The following is a 22638-nucleotide window of genomic DNA, read 5'->3' as shown; positions in this document are numbered from 1 at the left end:
AAACTCCAGCCCTGCTTTACCCTGAAGGTAAGACAGAGGAAGTGTGGTCTACAAAGTTTCAAAGTTTCAGCTTGGACAGAGCATTGTGCGACAGAGGAAGTGTGGTCTACAAAGTTTCAAAGTTTCAGCTTGGACAGAGCATTGTGCTGACTGGCTCATTGCACTTCAGAGCTCAGAGCATTTGATCAAGAAGCAGTACATATCAGTTAAAATAGTGCACATTTTCCTTCCTTCAAGCAACACAGATAACGATGGTATGGACCCTTCCTCTCTTGCATATTAAAATTTTGATTCTTTTAAACTTTTGATAATAAGCTAATTGAATAAAATAACTTAAGTCAGTAGAAAATATTGAGGCCCCTTCACCTGATCAGATGTTCTTAGAATGAGCACTTTGGCAGCCAAGCAGAGGATAGAGATCAGGGAAAACTGGGAAGAAGGTGGGTGAGGGGCTCAGAAATCAGCATTCTTATCTTGACCTGGGAAAACTGCCCAGACCTAAACAGCAGCAGAGATGTGTAACAATCCACCAGTCAAATTCATGGCAGCACTGAGCACCCGGGAGATGGTATAGAGAGAGTTCAACATAAAAAAAAAAGAAGCACACTTGTGAATTTCTACATATAATTGAGGCCATGTATACTGCTGGTTAAGTGTTGGGATTGCTCTGGCCTGTTTTGAAATCTAGTTCTGCCATAAACCAGATTGGTGACCTTCACAAAGCCTTCTCATCTAAGCCTGCTGCCATGGAGACAGCACCACACACATTATGGTGGTTAAATCAAAAGAAGTGCATGGTCCACCAAAGCAAGCAGAGAAAGGGTGGCTGTGGTCCTGTGAGGTCAGTCTTGGGGTACATGCCAAAGAGGAGCAAATATGAAGGCATGTGTTACCAAAAGGACACAAAGAATAAGCTCGAGTGGATTAAAGCTCTCGTTCTCCTCTGAAAATAAGGTTAAGGTTTAATTGAAAGTCTTTCTGCTTATCATGCTAGGAAAAACAAGGTCAAACAATGGGTCATATCATGGCTCCATGCTCCCTCTGCTAACTTCCTGAATGGGTGAGTCTGCCAATTCCTTCCCCCCAGTCAATACTCTCTCCTCAAGGCAAACCTGACATCCCGGCATGAGACACACATGGAGAGGAAGAAAGAGAACTGGAGTGTGGATTTGAGCCAAGCTGCATTGGAAGAAATTGAAAAACAAGCCAAAGGCAGTGGGATGGTCTCCAACACCAAACATCTAAGTCACAGATTGATGCTACAGCAAAACATGACAGTCCCAACATCTCCAAGTCTCACCAACTGTCTCCTGACCTCAACCCAAACCCAGATCTCTTCTCAAGCCTTACTCCTCTAGGTGTTTCTGCTGACTCAATCTCTCTTTCTTACATGACACAGGGCAGAAGGTTACAGGAACGTTCTGTAACCTCCTGATTCACCTTCCTTGTGACCTACCTCACCATTTCAATTCCCCTTCCTGGCCACAAATGAACATCGGCTTTACAACATGTACTAACACATCATTTCTTTTTCTAGTGGGTAATACCATCTAAGGGAGAGGGCAAAAGGTCTATTAAATGCCATTTCGACCTAATATTGTCCACATTCAGATTGCTACAAAGCCCTCTGGTAGATTCTCACACACCTCTGGACTGCCTTTTTCCGCAGTTCCTGATTGCTGTAGTCCAGATCCTGTGGATCCTGTGCTAAAGCCAGGACACAGTGAGCTCAGAAAGTGTGCATCATGTCTTCTTCCAGACCAAAAACATCTTACTCCTGAGGTTCTGCAGGCTCAATATCCCAGCAGATAAAACACTAAATGGATGTCACATTAGCCAAGTAGTCTTTAGGATCCACAATTAACTAGATCAGTGTTTCTAAATGTTCTTATTCAACTACTTCAATCAAGTCTGACATATATGGCTAAGAAAATGAAGAAAAAATATCAGTTATTGGTCCTACTTAAGTTCCATGCCCAATTGGTAAATCAATTATAAAATAACCATAGACTTAATTGTTATTAAAATGCTCTGTGACCAACATTTTGAGGAACTACCAAAGTATCCTCCATAGGGACTATGCCACTTCTCACCAGAAGCAGATGAAGGTGTTGAGTTCTCCAAATCCTCGCAATACTCGTTTCTGTCATTTTGTTTTATGAGTGAGTCTAGGAGAAGCTAAGCTACATATTCCATTAGCTCTACATCCTCCTTTAGAGGTATGCCCTAAAACTTTTTCATCTCAGGATAGTTCACATGAGCGCCATTGTCTTTCTGCCATGTTTCCTTGATCACTGCTCTGTCTGTTTTTATGTTGAATTGTGCTTTAGAAAGGCTAACTGATAAAACCTTCACTCAGCTCAAAGTGAGATATTTACCTAATGAACTGGGACTGTGTCCTGGATTAGAAGAGGAGGGGTCATCTTTACAGTTATTCCTCTTGTTATCTTTGTAACATCTAAGCAGCCAGACTGGAAAGAGGATAACCGAGGAGCAAGGATGCTGTCAGAGAGATACTGGTGGGGTAATGGTGCCAGGGTCTCAAGCTAAGGTGGTACCTGAGAAGTCCTGATGCCAGTGGAGATACTGATGTGAGAGCCCTGAAGGCCAGAGAGTATAGAGATTAGGCTAGTGATGGTGAGTGACCATGAGGAAAGGGGAGAAGCCATGAGACAAATCTCCAGACAGTTAAGCTCCAAGGAAAGAAGGAGTATTTTGGCTCACTGTCTCAGATGTTTTAGCTGATGATCCCTTGCCCCTGATCCCTTGGGGTTCGTAGTGAGGCAGCAAAGCCACTGTGGGGGTGTGTATAATGGGACAAAATGGTCCACTTCACAGACACGAGGTAAAAACAAGTGGAAAGAAGACCAGAGTCCCACAGTCCCCATCAAAAGTCCGTTCCCAATGGTGTATTAAAGGTTCCCACCATCTCACAGTAACAGCACTCTGGGGACCAGCCTTCTGTATAGGAGCCTTTAGGGGACAGTCAAGATCCACTCTGTAACAGAGGTCTGACCGTGCCCCCAGAATCAAGAGTTGCAACCCTGCGGCTTCTGGGCCTGGATTCTTCCTGTTCCTGAAGACATCAAGACCCCTGGGGATTAGCAATGAGTAGTGATGACCCTGAACAACCTTCCCGAGAAACCTGAGCATTCCCCTGGAGTTTGGAGTTGGAACTTTTCTTCAGGGACTTTGCCTAAAACTTCTCATTTTAGGTTTTGCGACAGTTCATTTCATACATATGCCTAGAATTAAAATGAGTAAATGACCCAAAGATCCTCTAAAGGCAAATCGTGGTAAGGAGCCTTCTCTGATACAAGAGCCAGCAGAACAGTGCGTCTTCCATGATGTGTAGAGACAGCACTTCTAGGCTTCATGGAATAGCCATTCTAGAAAGCAGGAGACGGAGAAATAGCAGTCTTGTTTAGTGTCTCTCGGGGGATTTCTAACTCAGAAAAGAACAAGTCTGCGCTAACACACAGTTACTGGGAACCAAAAGCTCTGACTTTTGAAAAGAGGAATCAGTAAAGACTTGGCTACTGACCACTTTAAAGTTTTTCATTGAAAGTTGTTAACAATGCCAAATTAATGTCACCAGGTTGTCCCCTAAAAGCGAAGTGCTTAGCCAGCCAAGCCCAACTCATTAGCTGCATTTCATGTATGCTGTCAAGAAAAAGTGGCTAATGATCTTCGTCTGAAGCAGCTTCATGAACTTTCTGGCATTGTTTATAGGCAAATAAAGTCAGTTGAGGCATATTTCAGAGAGTTCGTGTTATTATTCCTTGATTTAGAATAATGTTTATTCTATAGAGTAAATATTTTAGAATTAATACAGAAAGGCAAATAGAAAGACACAAGTATAAAGCAGTCTGATTCAAAGGAGTTATCAAAGAACTTAGTCCCAGGCATTAAATCCAAGTAAAACAAGTACAAGAGAAGAAACAAAATCAAAGCATCAAGGGAACAAAAGACCAACCACTAAGCAGATATTCAAATCTAAGAGGAGAAAAGGATATTTACCATTCTGCCACCTAAACCACTTAAGTGGTTCCTCAAGTCCGTCTCCTGACAGAATCACACACATCTTAGATTGCATCTTATCTCAAACACAGCCAATTACTGACTGCACCTACATGTATGACAAAATCTTATCATGTCATAGTGAAACAAACAAAACATCTCTCCTCTGAAATCCATGCATCTTTAAAGTAATTCACACTGCACCCAATTCACCAAAATATTCTCTTGGCAACTGTAAAGGCATTCGTGGTATTAATATTTCCTGCTCTTCTGGGATATAAAGTATGGTCAAATACACATGTTTTAAATTACATACTCCTTTCTAATGCTCAGGTAGAAAAGAACAGACATAGCTACAAAGGTTGTGACTGCAAATGGCCCCAGGGCTCTACCTTGCCAACTTGATGCATCTTTTGTCTTTGAAGACCTGACCTTCTTAAGTCATTCTGAATCAGCCCCAACTCAGGAACTCAGGCAGCCGGCACCAGCGCACTGAGCAGTGTGCTTGTCCCCCTCTTCACAGAGCTGCCACCTGGGATCTAGCATTTGTTGCCAACTGCTACTTAGAAAGGAAATAAAAAGAAGTAAGATAGTCCGCAATTGATACCTTTTGCTTTCAACCCTGACCTCGAGTTATTCTGTTTCCATCTCTGAAGAGAGAAAGAAACAGAAGAAAAACTGAGCCGAGAAAGAAGGGAAGGAAGAAGGAAAACAATATGGAGCCCTGGTTTAGCATTGTGAGGTCTGGCAGACCCGTGTGGTTCTGCAGATTAACAACCTGGTGTTGGAGCTTGTCAAATCTGCATGAATTTCTGTTTCTCATTTATCAAATGGGGCTGGTGATACCTGACTGAGCTCCTGCAAATAACATACTAGGTAGGTGTGCAAAGTGCTTAGCATCCAAAGACAAGGAGGCTTTCAGAATGCCTGTGTCAAGGATTCAAAGAGAAGAGAGAAATCACTGGGGACTGGTGCTTTCTTTTTTCTACTAGCCAACCTGGAAGTCATTCCTGATCACCTGTTGCACAATTAGCAAATGCATTTCATTTACAAATGACTGTGCCCTGGCTCTTCTCTTGAGTCCTAAGGTACACACAGGAAGTAGAAACCACGCAGAAGATTCCTTAAGTTGCTGAGTATCTGCGTGCAGTACTGTGCAGGTGCAGCAGCCGTTTGGAGTAGGGACTGACGAGGGATGAGCTGTCCCAGAGTCTCAGGGGAAGTGGCAGAGAGACGGACAACACACAGGAGAGGTGTTCTCAGATGCACATAAAGAAAATGCTCCATGACCAGAAAGGTGAGGAAAGGAACTGAACATGCAGGCGGATGATGGCACCTGTGCTGGCTAGTTTTATGTCACCTCGCCACAAGGTAGGGTCACTGGAGAAGAGGAGAGCTCCGTTGAGAAAACGCCCCCATAGGCTTGACCTGTAGGCAAGTCTGCAGTGCAGTTTCTTGGTTGGTGGCTGATGTATGAGGGCCCGCGTCACTGTGGGCAGTGCTATTTCTGTGTTGGTCCTGGGCATGATAACAAAGCAGGCCAGGCAAGCCACGTAGAGCAAGGCATTAAGCAACACTCCTCCATGGCCTCTGCCTCAGCTCCTGCCTCCATGTTCCTGCCTGAAGTTCCTGCCGCCATGACTTCCCCAGATGATGGACTTGAGCTAGAAGATGAAATAAATAAATCCTTCCCTCCCCACGTTGTTTAAGTTATGGTGGTTATCACATCAATAGAAACTGTGAGAAGATAGCATCCCTAGCTGAGGAGAAGATGGACAAGAAGTAGCGAGCACACACAGGAGCAAAGGAACTGGATTTGAAGGGAGAAAGCAAAAAGCCTGTCTGCCTCTCCCCTCCCTTCAGATTTCTCATTCCTGTCTAACAGACAAGGAGGAGAGTTTTACAGTCCTGGTATCACTTAGGGGAAAATAAACCACATTTTTCCATTTGACCCAGGTTGAGTTTGTTACTATAATTTAATAATGGGACTGCATGGGGGCGGGGGTGGGGAATAGGTGTTGCAAAGGTAGACTCTACTGCGTGGGTATCTTTCGAGTTGTATGAAGTTAAGCAAGTGAACTAATCTTCCAGGCCTCGATTTCCTTACATGCAGAAGAGGAAGTAAGTGTAAACCCCCTGTAGCAGACTGCTGGGAAGGGTAGTCATACATTTAGTAAATTCCCTAATTGAGAAGCACTTAGTAAGTACGTAGTGTGTAGGAAGAAATCCGTGTCCAGTACCAGTAACTGTTAGTGTTCATGTCTGCTATGTTTATCTTTAACTGGCGCACAGCCATGAAAAGGGCAGACAATCACCTCACACACGAACAGGAAGGGACCAAGGTGATACCAAATCTTCCAAAAGTACTGGCAGCCGTGATGAGCCCCACCCAAAACGAGACATGCCCCACACCTGGCTTGGTGAATAGCTTCCATCCACTCTTTCCCGGCCTGCTCCTCCTCACAGCGCAGCTCCAGTGGCTTCTGACCTTCGTGCCCAAAAAGAACAGTGAAGTAATACTGCAAAGAAAAAGAAACAAAAAAGGTGTATCGTTTTATTTTTCAAGAGCAGAAATGTAATAGCACAGTGTTTGCCTATGAGAGGTATGAGCTTACAAAATCTACCAGCAGGATGTAAATCATATTTCAAAATGTAATCTCATGCCTCTTCCAGCCAGAAACGTCTTTGCACCTTGGCAGTAATACAGAGAGCGTCTTAGCACCCCTGAGTAGCACTCAGCCCACAGCCCTACTGCACTGCATACATTTATATAAGAACAAAAAGAACATTGTACCAATTGGCCAATGAAGATAAAAAGTTAAAGCTAACACAAAAATGGATCCAGAAGTTTTCTTTATGCAGAGTGTGCTAAAGCAGCAGGGACTAAGAGTCTACACCACCCAACCAGCTGATTCTATTACCTGGCCTAGTCTCTATCCAGGCTCCATTCTGGGACGTGCTATGTCTATAATTGCATCTAATTGCTGCTATTGCCTCTTCTGCAGCCTTAGCAAGCATCATCAGTGGCTTAAGCCCTTGTGTGACAGACAAATTCTATTTGCCAAGGGAAGGAAATATAATTGCTGTCCTGGAGGTAAGTCATAATCAGAATTTCTTTTTGATTGAGTGTAATCTAATTTCTTGTTGGGTAGAAGAAGAAAGAAATGAATGATTTATCACGAGCAAAATTACTCATCCCATCTGAACTTTCTTTATCATCACCCCAGACTGGAAACTGTACAAACCTCCTCTAGCAAGTGAGTAGTCAGAGTCAGTAAAAAAAAGAACAATTCTTGATGAAGCCAGCAACTTGAATGTCTCTCAAATGTACCACGCCATGTTAAAAAGTCAGCTCCAAAAGGTGACAATCCAGAGGGCTAGAGAGCCAACACAGTGGTTAAGATTCATCGCTGTTCCTGCGGGGAATTTGACTCTCTTCCCAGCACCCATGCCAAGCAGCTCTAAACTGCTTTGAACTCACATTGCAGTGAGAACGCTGCCCTCTTCTGGCCTCTGGGGCACCTGCACATGTGCACACATGCACATACACTTAAAATAAAAAGAAATGTTTTTTTTTAAAGTTTCATACTCTATAATTTCCTTTATGTGATACTACTGAAAAAAGAAGCAGAAAACAAATCAACTGTTTCCCAGGGCCAAAGAAGAAGTGTGTGCCTATAAAAAACAGCACAAGGGTTTCTTCAGGGTTCTCCTCTTTATCCCCATAGCGTCTCGAAACCCCAGGTCATTGACCCAAGGGGATAGATCAGTATGTCATCAGTATTGCTACGTTCCTTTATCAGAATAACAGCACAGATTCTCCCCCTAGGCCTATGACCTGTGTATTCTTAGGTTATTGGCTACTTCAGCAGTATCAGGTACGGGTTTCATCTCATAGAGTTGTCCTTGCATCCAATCAAAAAGTGGCTGGTCACTCTCATGACATTTGTGTCACTGTTGTGCAAGGATATCTTGCAGACAGGTCATTGTTGTACGTCGCAGGATTAGTAGAGGCAAGGTGTTATTGATGATCACCATTTTCCTCCAGCAGCAGGCACAGTACCTTCCAACGCCATGAATGCTGGTCAGTAGGGATGAAGCCTCTAGCAGAACACAAGCTCGACTTCTTCATGCTCAGCAAAATAAACAAGTGTAATAGCCAATTCTATGCCAATTGGACAGAGTCTAGAGACATCAGAGAGGAGGGAGACTCGATTGAGAAAATGCCTCTAGAAGATCCAGCTCTAGGCAAGCCTGTAGGACATTTTCTTAACTAGTGATTGATGTGGAAGAACCCAGCCCACTGTGGGTGGTGCCACTTCAATGCTGGTGGTCCTGCTTTCTATAAGAAAGCAGACTGAAAAAGCCATGAGGAGCAAGCCAGTAAGCAACACCCCTCCATGGCCTCTGCATCAGCTCCTGCCTCCAGGTTCCTTCCCTGTTTGAGTTCCTGTCCTGACTCCCTGTGATGATCAAGAGTAATGTGGAAGTATCAGTCAAATAAACCCTTTCCTCCCCAACTTGCTTTTTCTTCATGGTGTCTCATCGCAGCTATAAAAACACTAACAAGACATGATCAGCAAGGGGGCCTCACCATCAAGTTGTGGAGAAAAACTAATAGCCTTCGCAATTGTGTCTTCCAGATACAACAGAATTGATGATGTAAGAGTTTACAGAGACTGTGGGAGTATGCATAGGAGACACACAGGTTAAAGAATCCCAGCACTGAGAAGGCAAAGTTAGCACTAAGTCTCACTCCTAGCCAAAATGCCGTTTGCAACTGATACTCCTGGAAAATGAAAGATCAATTTTCCCTAATAGAATGTCACTAGGTATGTCAACCACACTCCAGGGCATGCCTAATGCTCGGAAGTAGTTGGCTAACACAAAAGGAACTCCATGGTTGTGTGTGTGTGTGTATGTGCATGTGTGTGTGCGTGTGCGTGTGTGTGTGTGTGTGTGTGTGTGTGTGTGTGTGTGAGAGAGAGAGAGAGAGAGAGAGAGAGAGAGAGAGAGAGAGAGAAATGTTTTGTTTTGATTTAGTTTGGCATATGTTTTCCTATTGGTTTTTTGTTTGTTTTGATTTTCATTTTAAGGGTTTGTTTGTTTGTTTGTTTGAGACAGAGAACTTGAACTTGGATAGGTAGGGTGGTGGAGAGGATCTGGGAGGAGTTGGGAGATGGCAAGAATGAGATCAGTACCTATTGTATAAAAAGGTTTTGTTTTGCTTTTTTAATTAAAAAATAAATAAATAAATCCCAGCCCAGAATTGGTGCTTTAGTGAGCAGCTCAAGTTTCCCTTCTTGTGGTGATGTCACCAATGCTGCTGACAGGCCACTGGCCCCTCCCCCAGAGCTCTTCCGTGTAGCTTCCTCTGCCATCTCAGCTACTGCAGATTGGGAACCCTGTGTAAGGCTCCAGGGTATCCACTCACAGTCCCTGTCCCAGGCTCTAGCCTGAATCTTAGCCATTCTCCATATGCGGTCCAGGGATCTGCCCTCCACCATTGTCCAAGTCCGGGCTCCTCTGCCCATGGAGTGACAGGCTGTGCCTTGGCTTTGCACAGCAGGAAGTAGTTTTTATACTTTTTATTTACCATCCATGCTATTGTGACTATCTGCACCATCTTCGTTTTTATGGTTCATGGATGTTTACAGAAGAGGCAGACAGGAAACACAGAGCTGTGATTTCTAATGTATAAACTTTCTACACTCTCCTAAGGGTAACTACCAAAACTAACTACAACCATGCTTCTAAAACGGGCCATGTGAGAGAGGGGAAGTAGATAGTGTTTGCAGGGGATGAGGGACAGGGTAGTGGAGGGGACTACCGGTGTGCTAAGAGAGTTTATCGTTTGTTTATTAACTAAGGGGCTTCCTTATCAGAGCAGCTCAGAGCTGACTGGAATCTTTAGCATCACAGAAGAGAAGGCTCCCGTCCTATACCATGGGAATATTCACTGCGCAGTGTGTTAGTACTAGCCTAGTTCACCATGGGAATATTCACAGCACGGTATGTTAGTACTAGCCTAGTTCACGCTACAGTTTGCTCTTTGTGCTGAAAGACAGGGTTTTGACAAACACATTGTATTGCTATTCATAATTACTGCGTTTTCTTTTGGGCAATGAGGCGATCTGGTATCAGATAGTGCTGGTGGTCTTACAGTCTTGTGAATAAATTCAAAACAACTGAGTTGTGTCCTATAAAATAGCCAATGCTGGGGAGGATGTCTGTCTCGGTTTGGTTTGGCTTTGTTTAAGTGAGAGAAGTAACAGCAACAACAAAGGAGGCTCACACCCAGGTCTGGCTACTCTGCTTTACCAGTTTCTAGTTACTCCCATCCATTCGCATCTTTTCCCACAATTTTCCAGCTTCAATAAGCTGGTTTTCTTTTAGAGCTGTTCTTTGCTGACAATTATTGATGGGGGTGTTGCTAGGGCAAAAAAGTTAACCCCATCTGCCCTCTACAACTGGTCTTCAAGCCCTTAAAGAAACACAGCCTCTCAAACCATCCTCTTAGCTGCAGCGCTTACTCCTGGCCTGGATTCCTGCTCCCATTGGCCTTGCTGCCACTGCTGCCTGTAGTGGCAGCTGCCCGGGGAATTTGCCCACCACTCTCTTCAAGCCTTCTCTCCCCTTCAACACTGTGCTTCCCACTACTTGATTCTCTTAGATTTGCATGCACATTTGGTGTTTTGAGAGAGGAATGGACATACTTGGGGTCACGAGTTCCATGTGATACATCAAACACTCTAATATGGGTATATGGAGAACCCCAAGCTAGGACACAGAGCACCGCCTTCGCCAGGATTTGAGGGAGGAGACAAAAGACTACCACGAGTGAGGAAGCTGGATAAATGGCTCAGTGGTTAAGACTACCTACTCCTCTTGCAAAGGACCTGAGTTCGAATCCCAGGAAACATATTGGGTAGCCTCAGAACTCCAGCTTCAGAGGATATGATGCTTCTCACCTCCATGAGTAACTGTACACACGTGTGTATGTGTGCTCACACACACAGAGACACACACATGCACTCACACAGACACAGAAAAAGAGAGAGAAGAGAAGAGAGAGATAATTAAAATATGAAAGCAAATATTAAGAAAGAAAGTCTGAAAAACAGAAAGTCTTCTGGGCAGGCACATTGGAGAGCAGTTTGAAGCCCTTGTAAGACCACCAGCAAAAGAAGAAACAGAAGGATGAAAGGAACAGGGCGTGCGGGAGGGGGAAAGGCAGGGGGCAGCAAGGAAGGCTGTTTAACAGAATAGGGAAACTTGCTCGGAGGGGCAGAGACCTCCAGTTCTAGCCAATGTGAGACACGAAATATTTCCAAAGCCCTTTCCACGGCACGGCTGCAGCCACGAGCAACAGTTCCCGTCCATATTTTGAACATGACAGTTATATAACAACAACTTCCCAATATTCCTGAATGCTGTGATGTGGTGTCTTTATTTTAGGTTCAGCTGCTGCCTCAAGACAACAAGCAGAAACCAAAGCCCACATGACCAAGTGAGGCTTGGAACTGTTTGTCCAGCTCAGAAAGAAGGTAGCCAGGAATCAGCTATGACCCTTGTTCACTTATGGTCATAGAGGGATTACACTGGAAGCTGCCAGATTCTGGACAATCTGGGATTCCCCCCCCCCCAGGGGGACCTATGTGTGCTGAGATTCCTCTTGTCATCTCCTTTGGGACTGAGAGTGGAACATTCCCCTGGCCTCGGACTTGTGAGGTGGCTCCCAGCAACCTATTCACACAAGTTCCTGTGTTTTCTTTCCCAACTTGGTGTTTGGCCAGTTTAGGCTCTATTGTTGGGGAGCTGGAAGCCAGGAGGTTAAAAACAGAACACTCATTTGGGGAGTGCACTCCCAACCAAAGGCCAAGGAAAGGACGGTGTCTACTTTAGCCAGGAACTGGCCACAACTTAGTGTGCTGGACTGAGCTTGCCTAGGACCAGCAAGGTCAGCCCAGACATACCAGCGGCTTGTAACACAAAGACGTCTGGTTCCTGTCTGGTGCCACAGGCCCAGAAAGGGGAATCACAGGATCCAGTTCCCCTGGAGGAATCTAGACGCATTCCCTGCTCTTGGATGGGCGTCCACTGCTGTGGAACCCAGGGGTCACTTTCTAAGACTATGCTTTAACATCTGGCCACACACAGAGGAAGTCATGGTGTGCCCCACTTAGGAAAGCCACAGTGAGGGCGGGGGAGAGTAAGAGAGGGTCACCAGGGACTGAGGCACAGCAGATGCCTGCCTCCCTTCCCTGAGCTGCAGCCCAGTCACGGGGCAGCTTTCCCTTTACACGGGGCCATCTATGGCCACAGTACTAATTACCAGCAGAGACTGTCTGGGACGGAACTGTGACTGGAGGACTTTGCGTGATATTAGAATCGTCAGAAAATGCGCTGGGCATATGCAAGGCTTTATCATGGGGCCCAGCAAAACTGCTCTAAAAGAGAGGCCTAAAAACAAAACCGGCTCTCTGCTAGCCTGCCTCCTTTTGTGCCCAATCTGCTCATCCAGTGTGATCCAAAGTCATTTTTTTCCTTTTTCAAGCTGAAACCATTAGTTCAAAGATCTCATTAGCCTCCAGTCCTAGAGATGGACTTGTCTAATTTTACCTAAAAGGAAAAATTAAAAATTGACTACATCTCTGTGCATGTCACTAAGGGTTGAGGATTCTGGACCATGCCTGGGACAAAAATCCACTATGCTTCCCCAGGGACAGTCCCACATCCTCTACAGGACAGCTGAGCCTTTTGGTAAACACTGGGGCAGGCAGAGAATGGCATGCCTTAGACTCGAGAGAGACAACCTGATAAACAGGCCTCTGAGCAGGGGCAACACTGGATTTAACATTAGATCTAATGAAACTCCATTTAAATTTAAGAGAAGAGGAGTGGAAACTCCGGGAAATCACAAGTTGGTGGTTCAAGGGAGTGACGATTATGCAAGGGTTGACTTCTGTCTGAACTCGATGCCCAAACCAGGAGAAGCACTCAGTGGCCTGGCCTGGTCTAGCTAGGAGTTGTATGGTGCCTCCAAAGCAGCTGCTGCTTGGGAGCCCAATTAAAAGGCACCTTTAAAGACAGCAAGGCAATCCCATTAGCACAGTACATGCAAAGGTTAAACCATCGTACGGGCAAGACATGATGGGAGAAGACATGATGGGAGAAGAGCCGCTTCCACTTCCCAAAGCGGGGTTAGATCAAACACTGCCTGCAAATTACTTATTTCAGCAACTCATCCAAAGTCTCCTCTGTAGCCTTGCGGATGATGGCACAAATGTAGTCAAAAGCTCTCAAAGGCTGATGGGAAGATCTCAAGTTTGAGGTTAATCTAGGCTGTGTAATAAGTTCAAGGACAGCCTGGGAGGTCTTGTTGAAAGAGGGGGGCAGGGGTGGGGAGAAAGAGGAAAAAAGAAAGAGAGAGAAAACTCCGTCTGGGGATCAGGTGCAGCTATAGAATGCTTGATTAGCATGTACAAGGCTCTAAGTTCAATCCCCAGCACTGCTAGAAAAGAAGGAAGGAAGGGTCATCTGGCCTCCCTGGGATACAAGCGCTATAGATGTGGATCTCAGACCTCACACACCGTAAGTCCCTTGGGTGTCAAAAGTATCAGCAGACTCCCTGGTGTTACACTGTGACCTGACTGGTCCCTCTGCCATAATTTAGAAAAGATGTTTCAAAGTCCTGAAAGAGGAAAGACAGATGAAGATAGAGCGAAGGTCCTGAAACCTGACCTCTACAATAATCATCACGTTTCCTTTCGTTGCAGTTTCTTTGTTTTTATCCTGGAGATAATCCTGTGGTCTGACTCTCTAGATGGTAATCCACATTTCTCCTGCTAAACGGCACTGCAGTCATGTTTAAACCTGAACTTGCCCCTTCTCTCAACTCCCTCTCTCTCTCAAAATCTCTCCTCTCCTCTCTCCCCTTTCAAGAACAGCCGTATCCAACAGCTGTTCCGTGGTGTATCACCTCCACCTGGGGCTACTGTGACCTGTCCCAGATATGACACTCACACCTGCTGGGCTGTGAAGCACTGCCCCCCATTAGCAGCTCTCTCCTGTATTTCTCACACTACTACAGCCCAAAGTGGGGCCTCTTGTGACAGGAAGGCCAATGAAAGGCCCTGATGGCCCTGGATGACTAGAAGAAGAAGTCTCATGAGGTGGAAGCTGGGAGGTGTGGAGAGAAAAGGTTGGAAGTGGGCAGAAAAGACAGGAAGAAGCAAGGATGAACTCAGTGCGGCTTTTTGTCCCACTCAAAGCTAAAACCCAAAGAAAGTTGAAGAGTTAAAATGCTGATGATAAGAACAACTTATTAGCGTACACCAATGATCTAAGAACTCGGGAAACCAAGGCAGGAAGATGGCTAGCTCACAGCCAGACTGAGCTACTGAGCAAGACACTGTCTCCAAACGGTGTTCTATGTCAAAGTCAAGGGGTTCTCTCTGGTACTCTAGAACAGCAAAGTCTCTCACAGGAAGTTCTTTTTGCCCCAGTTCCACAACAACAAGGGCGATGACCCTCTAGAACGACAGCATCTGTAGAATAACAAGTCAGTAAGCATAGTGTCCATGCTCAGGATCTGAGCTTTGCTGTCCAGACCTCTAGCTTCTTTGAGCTACAGCTATGATCCAGACTGCTTCGAAGAACTGTAGCAAGAAGTGAAGCCTACAAAGTCACAGGGCTGTGCAGCCTATTGCGAGCTGGGAGCAGAGAGGAAAAAGAATGGACGATAAACTACAGTGGCTACATACTCCAAGAGAATACCCAAGACAGCCAGAACAGCACCAAACCCAATCTGCACCTGTGAGACTCCTAACTTGTGGCAGGGCGTGTGTTGTGTATATACATTCACCTTTGGGCATTGAAGCGGCCTCTCACTCAGACCGCATCTTAGTGAGACCAGCATTACAACTAAATATGGACAGGAAAAAGCACACTATTTGGAGTTCAGTATGGCCATGGTTTCAGACATCACAACTGGATGGAAATGCAGGCTTTTAGTGGCTACACATACTCTTTCCATTTCTCAGTGTTTTAGTAAGACCAAAGTGTAGACACATAATCCCAATCTTCTCTACAGCCAGTGAGGCTCCTCCAGGGACCGGTGATCAAGGTCTGAAAGGAGCACACGGCCTTGTGGTCCTCACTCATGCAGCTGAGCCTGCAGCTCAGAGGTTGGGGGATAAAACAATGGTTGCCTTCCAACTCCCCCTGGGTCTGACTTATCTAAACATACATGGGTCTGAGACCCATTGCAATATAACTGAAGTCTTAGGCAGAGGTGAAACCCAGGGAATCCAACTTATCAGGTCTGATCGCTATCTTCAATGAAAGTAATGGTGAGAAGGCAGAAAAGGATTTCGAACAAAATGACCATGGCACTTAAGTGTCTCTGTTCATAACACATGAATTTGTGGTTTAAACAGAGGAAGAACTGGGTTAGGAGACAAGAGGCATAAATATTAAGCGTCTTAGTCAAAGCGTAATCTGGTTGATAGTTATCTCAGTTCCATCGTGCAAGGTGGCCCTGGAAGAGTCCTGGCCACTGAGGACATAACCAGTTTCCCTAAAGTGATTGGTCCTGCTTTGGAGTGGTGTTATCGAGGGTGGTTGCAGTTGTTTAAGAATGGCTCATATATTTGAATGCTTAGTCACCAATGAGTGGAACTGCTTGAAATGATTAGAAGAATTAGGAGGTGTGGCCTTGTCAGAGTAGGTGTGGCCTTGTTGGAAAAAATATGCTATTGGAAGTTGACTTTGAGGTTTCAAAAGCCCATGCCAAGCCCAGTCTCTTTTCCTGATGCCAGTGGATCAGAATACTCTTGGCTACCTCTCTAGTGCCATGTCTGCCTGCATGCCACCATGTCCCTCACCATGATGATAATGGACTGAGCTTCTGAAACCGTAAGTAAGCCCCAGTTAAATGACTTTCTTTATGAGTTGCCTTGATCATGGTGTCTCTCTGCATCAATAGAACAGTGACTAAGACAGTGGTCTTTCTACTAGGCTCTCTTGTTCCTGGAACCCATGGTGATTGCAGGGTTAGGACAATGATGGGAGACATCAATGTGTACTTTCGAGGACTGAGAATAGAACATTGAAAGGCTGGCAGGAAGTTGCTCCCATTACGGTTACCTTTGTCTCTTCAGCTCTAGAAGGGGGTGAGATAGATTCGGTATCATCAAGTTTGAAAAGGTTCAACATTAGCACGCCTATGTGGAGAGCCGAGCAGGACTCTGACCCAAAGTGAACTAGCTGGGTGACAATGAAGTCAGAGAGGGTCGGAGGCATGTGTCACAATTTTAGCTACTTTGTGAACCCAAATGAGGAGTCCGTTCTGCAAAAGAGTCAGTTCCAAGTGTTTGTCATCACTTCCCCAGCGGCGTGCTCTGAAGTATGGCAGAGCCCTTGACCCTCTTGGGTGCTGGAGTCTGATCTTCCTGTTTCTGCTTCAGGAATTTGACTTAACATGTTGTGAGATATTAAGTAGATATGACCTTCAGAAGTGATTAGCCCTCAAAACTGAATAGATCCATTCACGAGGTAATGGATTGATGAGTTAATTAAGTTAGCTCAGTAGTAGGTCTGAGATAAAAATGGAACCTTGGATCTGCCTCTTAGCCTCGGCCCCCTTGTCATGTGATGGTCTAAGCCACAGTGGGACTCAGTCTAGCAAGATACTTACCAGATTCAATTCCTGTACTGTGCTCCCAACTTGGGAACTCCTGGTCTTCATATAATAAGCTGAATAAATCCTTATTCTTTGCAAGTTACCCAATCTATGGCACTCAATTACAGTAACAGAAAACACGCCTCATGTAACTCTTCTTAGAAATTATCTCTAAGATGTTGAAGGGTTCTCTCCATCCTGGTTGGTTCCCTCCTTTTGGTGCCTCAATTCATAAATAAAGTGAGCTTGGTTTATGAAAGTACCCATTTAGTGAAATGTGAATTTTTCTTATCAAAGCCATGGACACCATCACTCAGTACAAACCAACTCTATATATTCATCCTAATCTTTGAGAAAAGAGAGGTTCAGTTTAAGAGACCCCAGATTGGAATGTGGGACTATCAGAACTCTTCCTGACTGGAGAGCACAGTATGAACTTCCGCACACTTTTCTTTGTGCCAAATTTTATCTTGGTCCAAATGGAGGCCACACCCCAGAGGTGTGGAGGAAATATGGTAAGACACATTAAAATGCCTTGAAAGCCAGGTGGGCCTCATAACCATGGAGGTGCAGCTGCTGGAACACACTCCACATACTCTCACCCTTGATGCCCGGGACACTAGACTCCTTCTAGAGCTGCAAAAAAGAAACTGCAGCATTGCTGCCTTCCTAGGATAAAATCACTAGAGCCTGATGGGGGAGGGGGTAGGCATGCAATTTAACCACAAATGGGCATACATGGTTCTTGGCGACAAGGGAGGAGTCATACTGCCTATATAGTGCTGAATATAGTTTATGAACTGTTCTGTAAACTTTTGGCAGATGTTCAATGTTTATGATGAAACTATTTCTAATTCTACCAAAGCCTTAGAGAACATTTGTATTCTGAAGCATCAGTGATGTACATGAGTTTATAGAGTGGTTTATCTCAACAGAAAATAGCATATAGAAAAGAAATTTGAAACTATAGTTAAAGCAAAGCATTGTCGTGCATAAACTCCACACCATGCAGCAGTATCAGTTTTCACAATCTGCCTTAAATATGATTGTTTAGAAAACATATTTTAGTGGTTAGAATGTCAACTTAACACCCAATTTAAGAAAGCATTTAATTGCCCCCTGATGTGGTTTCTACTGCAAGTGGAAAAATCGATCCGGTCTAGCTGCTAAATCTCAGACAACTGAATCAAATTAAATTGTGTTCACTGGAGAGTGAAAAGGATAATAAGAGGTCAGAAAACCTATCACTGTAAGAATAGCTAAAATCTCTTGATGTATTCAGTTGTTCTTCCAAGCCTTGAAAGACTATTATGTAAATGTTAGAACAGAGAAACTTTCATTGACTAAGGATCTGAGCTCGCAGCCTACTGAAATGTATGGAAATAACAGCACAATGTTCAGTAGCTTAGGTCATCATCTTGGCCTTCCATACCTTGTTAAATTCTCATACAAGCTCCTGTCTTTCTCCTCTATTACCACTTCAGACAGGGACAAGAAGATAGATAACAGCTGACCTATGTGATAAGTTTCACTCATCCTCACAACTTTCATTGATTTATTTAGAAAGAGACGTCTGGTCAACCTCAAAGCTACTGATAGAACAGACTTGTGAATTCAGTCATCACTGTCAGTTTTCTCCTACACTGAAATAACTGAACTGTCATTAGTTCAAGGTCCATATAAGCCTGGATTATTCTTTGTTGGTCTGGAACCTCTAACATCACTTGTCTAAAGGGGAAAATCATCAAATACTTTCACATATTCGTGGTCTTATTTCAATTTTTGGCTTCATTTTTTCATTTGTCAAACCATATTCTCAGTTGCGGAGGATAAATCAAGTGCAATAAGAACATATGCTTTTAACACCTGTGGCAGTTAGTGCCACTTAGCAGAGGGACAACTTAGCAAGTGTTGCTGAAAACAAATGTGAGGTGCTGTATCAAATAAGAACAAGGATGGTGCCAAAAATGGGGAAGATAAATATGGACTGGAGGACAGACTCCAGCTTTATTCTCTAATTGTGGGACTTTAAGTTGGAGATTTCAAAGACCTTTCTGAAAACAGAATGTCTTGAGCGGTTGACTATTCTATTTCTTTAGTTGGGGGGGGAGGGGCTACATGTGCTCCCATATGCATGTAGAAGTCAGAGAAGACAACTTTCAGGAGTTGGTTCTCTACTTCCATCATGTGAGCCCCAGGAATCAAACCCGGGTAATTGGGTTTGTACCATTTGGCAAGTACCCTTATCTCTACTGAGCTATTTAACTGAGCTAGTTACCCTCCATTTCTCAGGGATTCCCTGAGCTTAAAAAACAAAACCAGATGGCCTCTATAATCCCATATTACCAAAATCCTTCAGTGCCCCAAACATAATTTAGAATCATATCCTTATGGTATACAATAGTGGATACATTAAAATGCAAAAATATATATAAAATAATGGCTAGGCAATATTTCTGTCTTTGGTTTTTAATGCTCCAGTTTTTACTATATAATGCTCCAGTTTTTACTATATAATGCTTCCCAGATGGGAAGAAAATGCAAGTAAGTAAGTAAGTAGTGTCTCTGTTTTTTAAATGTGTATGTGTGTGTACCTGGATGCCTATATACATACCACGGGGGTGTATGTGCATACAGAGCCCAGAAAGGCATCGGACGCCCTGGAAATTGAGTTAATGTGTGTGGTTGGAATAGAAGTGGGTCCTCTCCAAGACCAGCAAGTGCTCTTAAGCACCGAGCCACAATCTCTCAAACCCCATGGGTAGGTAGTGCCTTTTAAGAGGCAACATACTTTATAATTTGCTTGGTTTAAGTTGTAAATCATCAGGTAAAGTTACCAAATTAATTGGGAAACATTACTGAAGACTTTTAACCAGAATTTGAATTCACTAAATTATAAAAATGACAGAAAAGACTCCTTTAAAACAAACAGATAATGAAAAAGGAATTAACTGAGTATGTGTAAGATGTGTAAGGCCTTATACATCCTTAAACTTTGATCCTTAGCCAAAAGGTGGGCATGAAGCGGAAGAAAAGTAGGAGGAGGAAGAGATGGAGGAAGAACGGGAGGGACAGAGGGAGAGAGGAAGGGAGACAGGAAGGAAGAGAGGAAAACGGAAAGAAAAGAATGCATTAGTAAATTAAGACCATTTAATCAAATCGCAACTTTGAAAAACTAACACCTATAGTTGAACAGTGTCATAATATAGTTGAAATAAAAGTGGTCTAATCTTTATGAAATTGAAGCAATTTTTAGCACAGACTGTAATATATTTTCATTTTATTCAGGGGTCAATACTTAAATAACTGGAAATTAATATTAAGACTTACCTACACAATCATGGCATTATTACTATAATAAAAATGTTCACTAATGGGGACAATTGAAAGAAACTGTGAGGCATTTAAACTACAATGCTTGAAGAAATTAAATTAGTAAACATGTCAGGCGGTGGTGGCATATGCCTTTAATCCCAGAACTCTGTGAATTCGAGGCCAGCCTGGTCTGCAAGAGCTAGTTCCAGGACAGGCTCCAAAGCTACAGAGAAACCCTGTCTCGAACCCGCCCCCAAAATTAGTAAACATGCCCCTAGTTTTCTTTTATGGTGGGGCTTGATGTTACTTAGGCCATCCTTAAACACCTGGACTCAAGAGATCTTTCTGCCTCAGCCTCCCAAGCAGCCAGAACTAAAGCCACATACCATCATCTCACCCTCCCTAAAATCCTTGAGAATTATCCTAAGAATATTACCCATTTTAAACACGCTTAAAACCCATTTATAAATGAGTGCATTGGCACACGTGAGCTCCTGCCCTCCACAGGCAGATACATTTTACATACAGTTTAGGCATCTGAAGGATGAACAATTTCATAAGCAAGGGTGAAAACACAGTGAGGAGAAGTCATGAGGCAAGAGGCTGATAACTAACCCCAGCCTACATCTGTCATATCCATGAGACAATGAAAGCAGACAGCACAAAGCCAAATGGCAAATTACAATGTAGAACACAGAACTTTCCATGGTTTGGTGTCAGTTTTTAATCTGCTTTTCTTGTAGCAGATAAGGTCATTGTCACCTCCAAACACAACAATGACACCCAACACATCTGGGAGTTAGATTCCAGTCAGTTCTCTGTCACTGCTGGTCCAAAAGGAAACACACAAAGACAGGGAACAACAATTGTTCTTGTCTCAAAAGAAGAAGCATCTGATTACCTTGAATTGGATAAAACTAAAAATCTTCTCCAAAGGTATTCTCAGTTCATCAACTTTCCCATGCACATGATGGAATAGCAAGACTGAGACCATCAATGAACCCAAGGCAGAAATTGAGGCAGAACAAAGAATTGGATGCAGAAGCTACAGTAGAGGTGGAGGAAGGAAAGTGAAAACTTTCAGAAAGCTGAAAAACCTGTATGGGATGGGATTGGGAAATTATGAATGATACCAAGCCAACATGACAGAGACCATCCAAATGGAAGATGAATACAAATCTTTCTACAAATTGTTTTCAAAGGAAACTGATGACCCATAGTTTATATCCACTTTACCACAGAAGGGCAAGTTGCCTTCAAATCAGTTTTATTTGTGCCCATGTCTGCTCCTCATGCTCTATTTGATGAATATGAATCCAGGAAGAGCAGTTACATCAAGCTGTGCATTGCTGAACATTCATCACAGATGACTTCTATGATGTGATGCCCAAATGCCTTAATTCTGCCAGAGGTGTGGATTCGGAGGATCTCCCCCTCAATGTTTCTCAAGAGAACTATGTAAACTGTTGTTCAGCAACATAAATTGCTCAAGGTGACAAAGAAGACACCTGTCCATAAAACTCTGCACATGATCTAGAAGATGGGAAGTACTATGACACTTTCTGGAACGAGTTCAGCACCAATATAAAACTTTAATAGGACTGAAGACAACTCAAATCACGTACGACTTGCTAAACTTCTTAGGTCCCAGTCTTCTCACCATCCAACTTATATTAAAAGTTTAAACCAGTATGTGGAAAGAACAAAGGGAAAAAATGGACAATATATGCTTCATGGTTGGGTCAAGCAGTAGAAACTAAATCTCCCCATTTTTTGAGAGACTTCTGAAAAAGGCTATGAAGTATTTATCTCACAGAGCCTGTGGATGAATTCTACATTCAGGCCCTTACTGAAGTTGATGGGAAGAGGCTCCAGAATATTGTCAAGGAAAGAGTGGTTTGATGAGAGTGAGAGAACTAAGGAAAATTGGGACGCAACAGAGAAGGAATTTGAGCCTCTGCTCAACTGGATGAAAGACAAGGCCCTTAAGAACAATATGAGCCGGGTGGTGGTGGCAAACGCCTTTAATCCCAGCATTCAGGAGGCAGAGGCAGGTAGATCTCTGTGAGTTCGAGGCCAGCCTGGTCTACAAGAGCTAGTTCCGGGACCAGCACCAAAGCTACAGAGAAACCCTATCTCGAAAAAAAACAAAAAAAAAAAAAGAAGAAGAAGAACATTATGGAAAAGGCTGTGGTATCGCAACATCTCAGACTCACCCTATGTTCTTGTGGCTAGCCAGTGTGGATGGTCTGGCAACATGGAGAAGATTATGAGGACACAAGCATACCAAATAGGCAAGGACATCTCTATAAATTACTGTGCCAATCAAGAGAAAGTATTTGACATTAATCCCAGACATCCGCTGATCAGAGGCATACTTCAGCAGGTTAAGAAAGATGCAGATGATGAGACTGTCTTGGATACTGCTGTAGTTTTGTTTGAAACAGTAGCACTTCGGTTAGGGTATCTTCTACCAGATACCAAGGCATGTGGAGATAGAATAGATAGAATGTTTAGCCTCAGTTTAAACAATAATCCAGGAGAAGGATAAGGAGGAGGAGGAGGAGGAGGAGGAGGAGGAGGAGGAGGAGGAGGAGGAGGAGGAGGAGGAGGAGGAG

At 43.8% G+C, this 22638-nt stretch overlaps 1 protein-coding gene across 5 annotated transcripts in view; it reads right to left on the bottom strand.

Moving 5' to 3' along the window:
• Positions 1-22638, bottom strand: part of Rasgrf2 (Ras protein specific guanine nucleotide releasing factor 2) — a 214409-nt gene that overhangs the window by 153853 nt on the left and 37918 nt on the right. For all 5 annotated transcript variants that reach the window (XM_050153889.1, XM_050153893.1, XM_050153894.1 and 2 more), the window contains exon 2: positions 6433-6539. In XM_050153889.1, coding sequence (XP_050009846.1) covers positions 6433-6539 — 107 coding nt within the window. The remainder of the gene's footprint in view (positions 1-6432; positions 6540-22638) is intronic.

This window comes from Alexandromys fortis, unplaced genomic scaffold (assembly GCF_014885135.2).
Source record: "Alexandromys fortis isolate MF-2015 unplaced genomic scaffold, M_Fortis_MF-2015_v1.1 scaffold_79, whole genome shotgun sequence".
NCBI lineage: Eukaryota > Metazoa > Chordata > Mammalia > Rodentia > Cricetidae > Alexandromys > Alexandromys fortis.
Note: the sequence above shows the minus strand (reverse complement) of the source record. Positions and strands in the feature narration are given on the sequence as shown.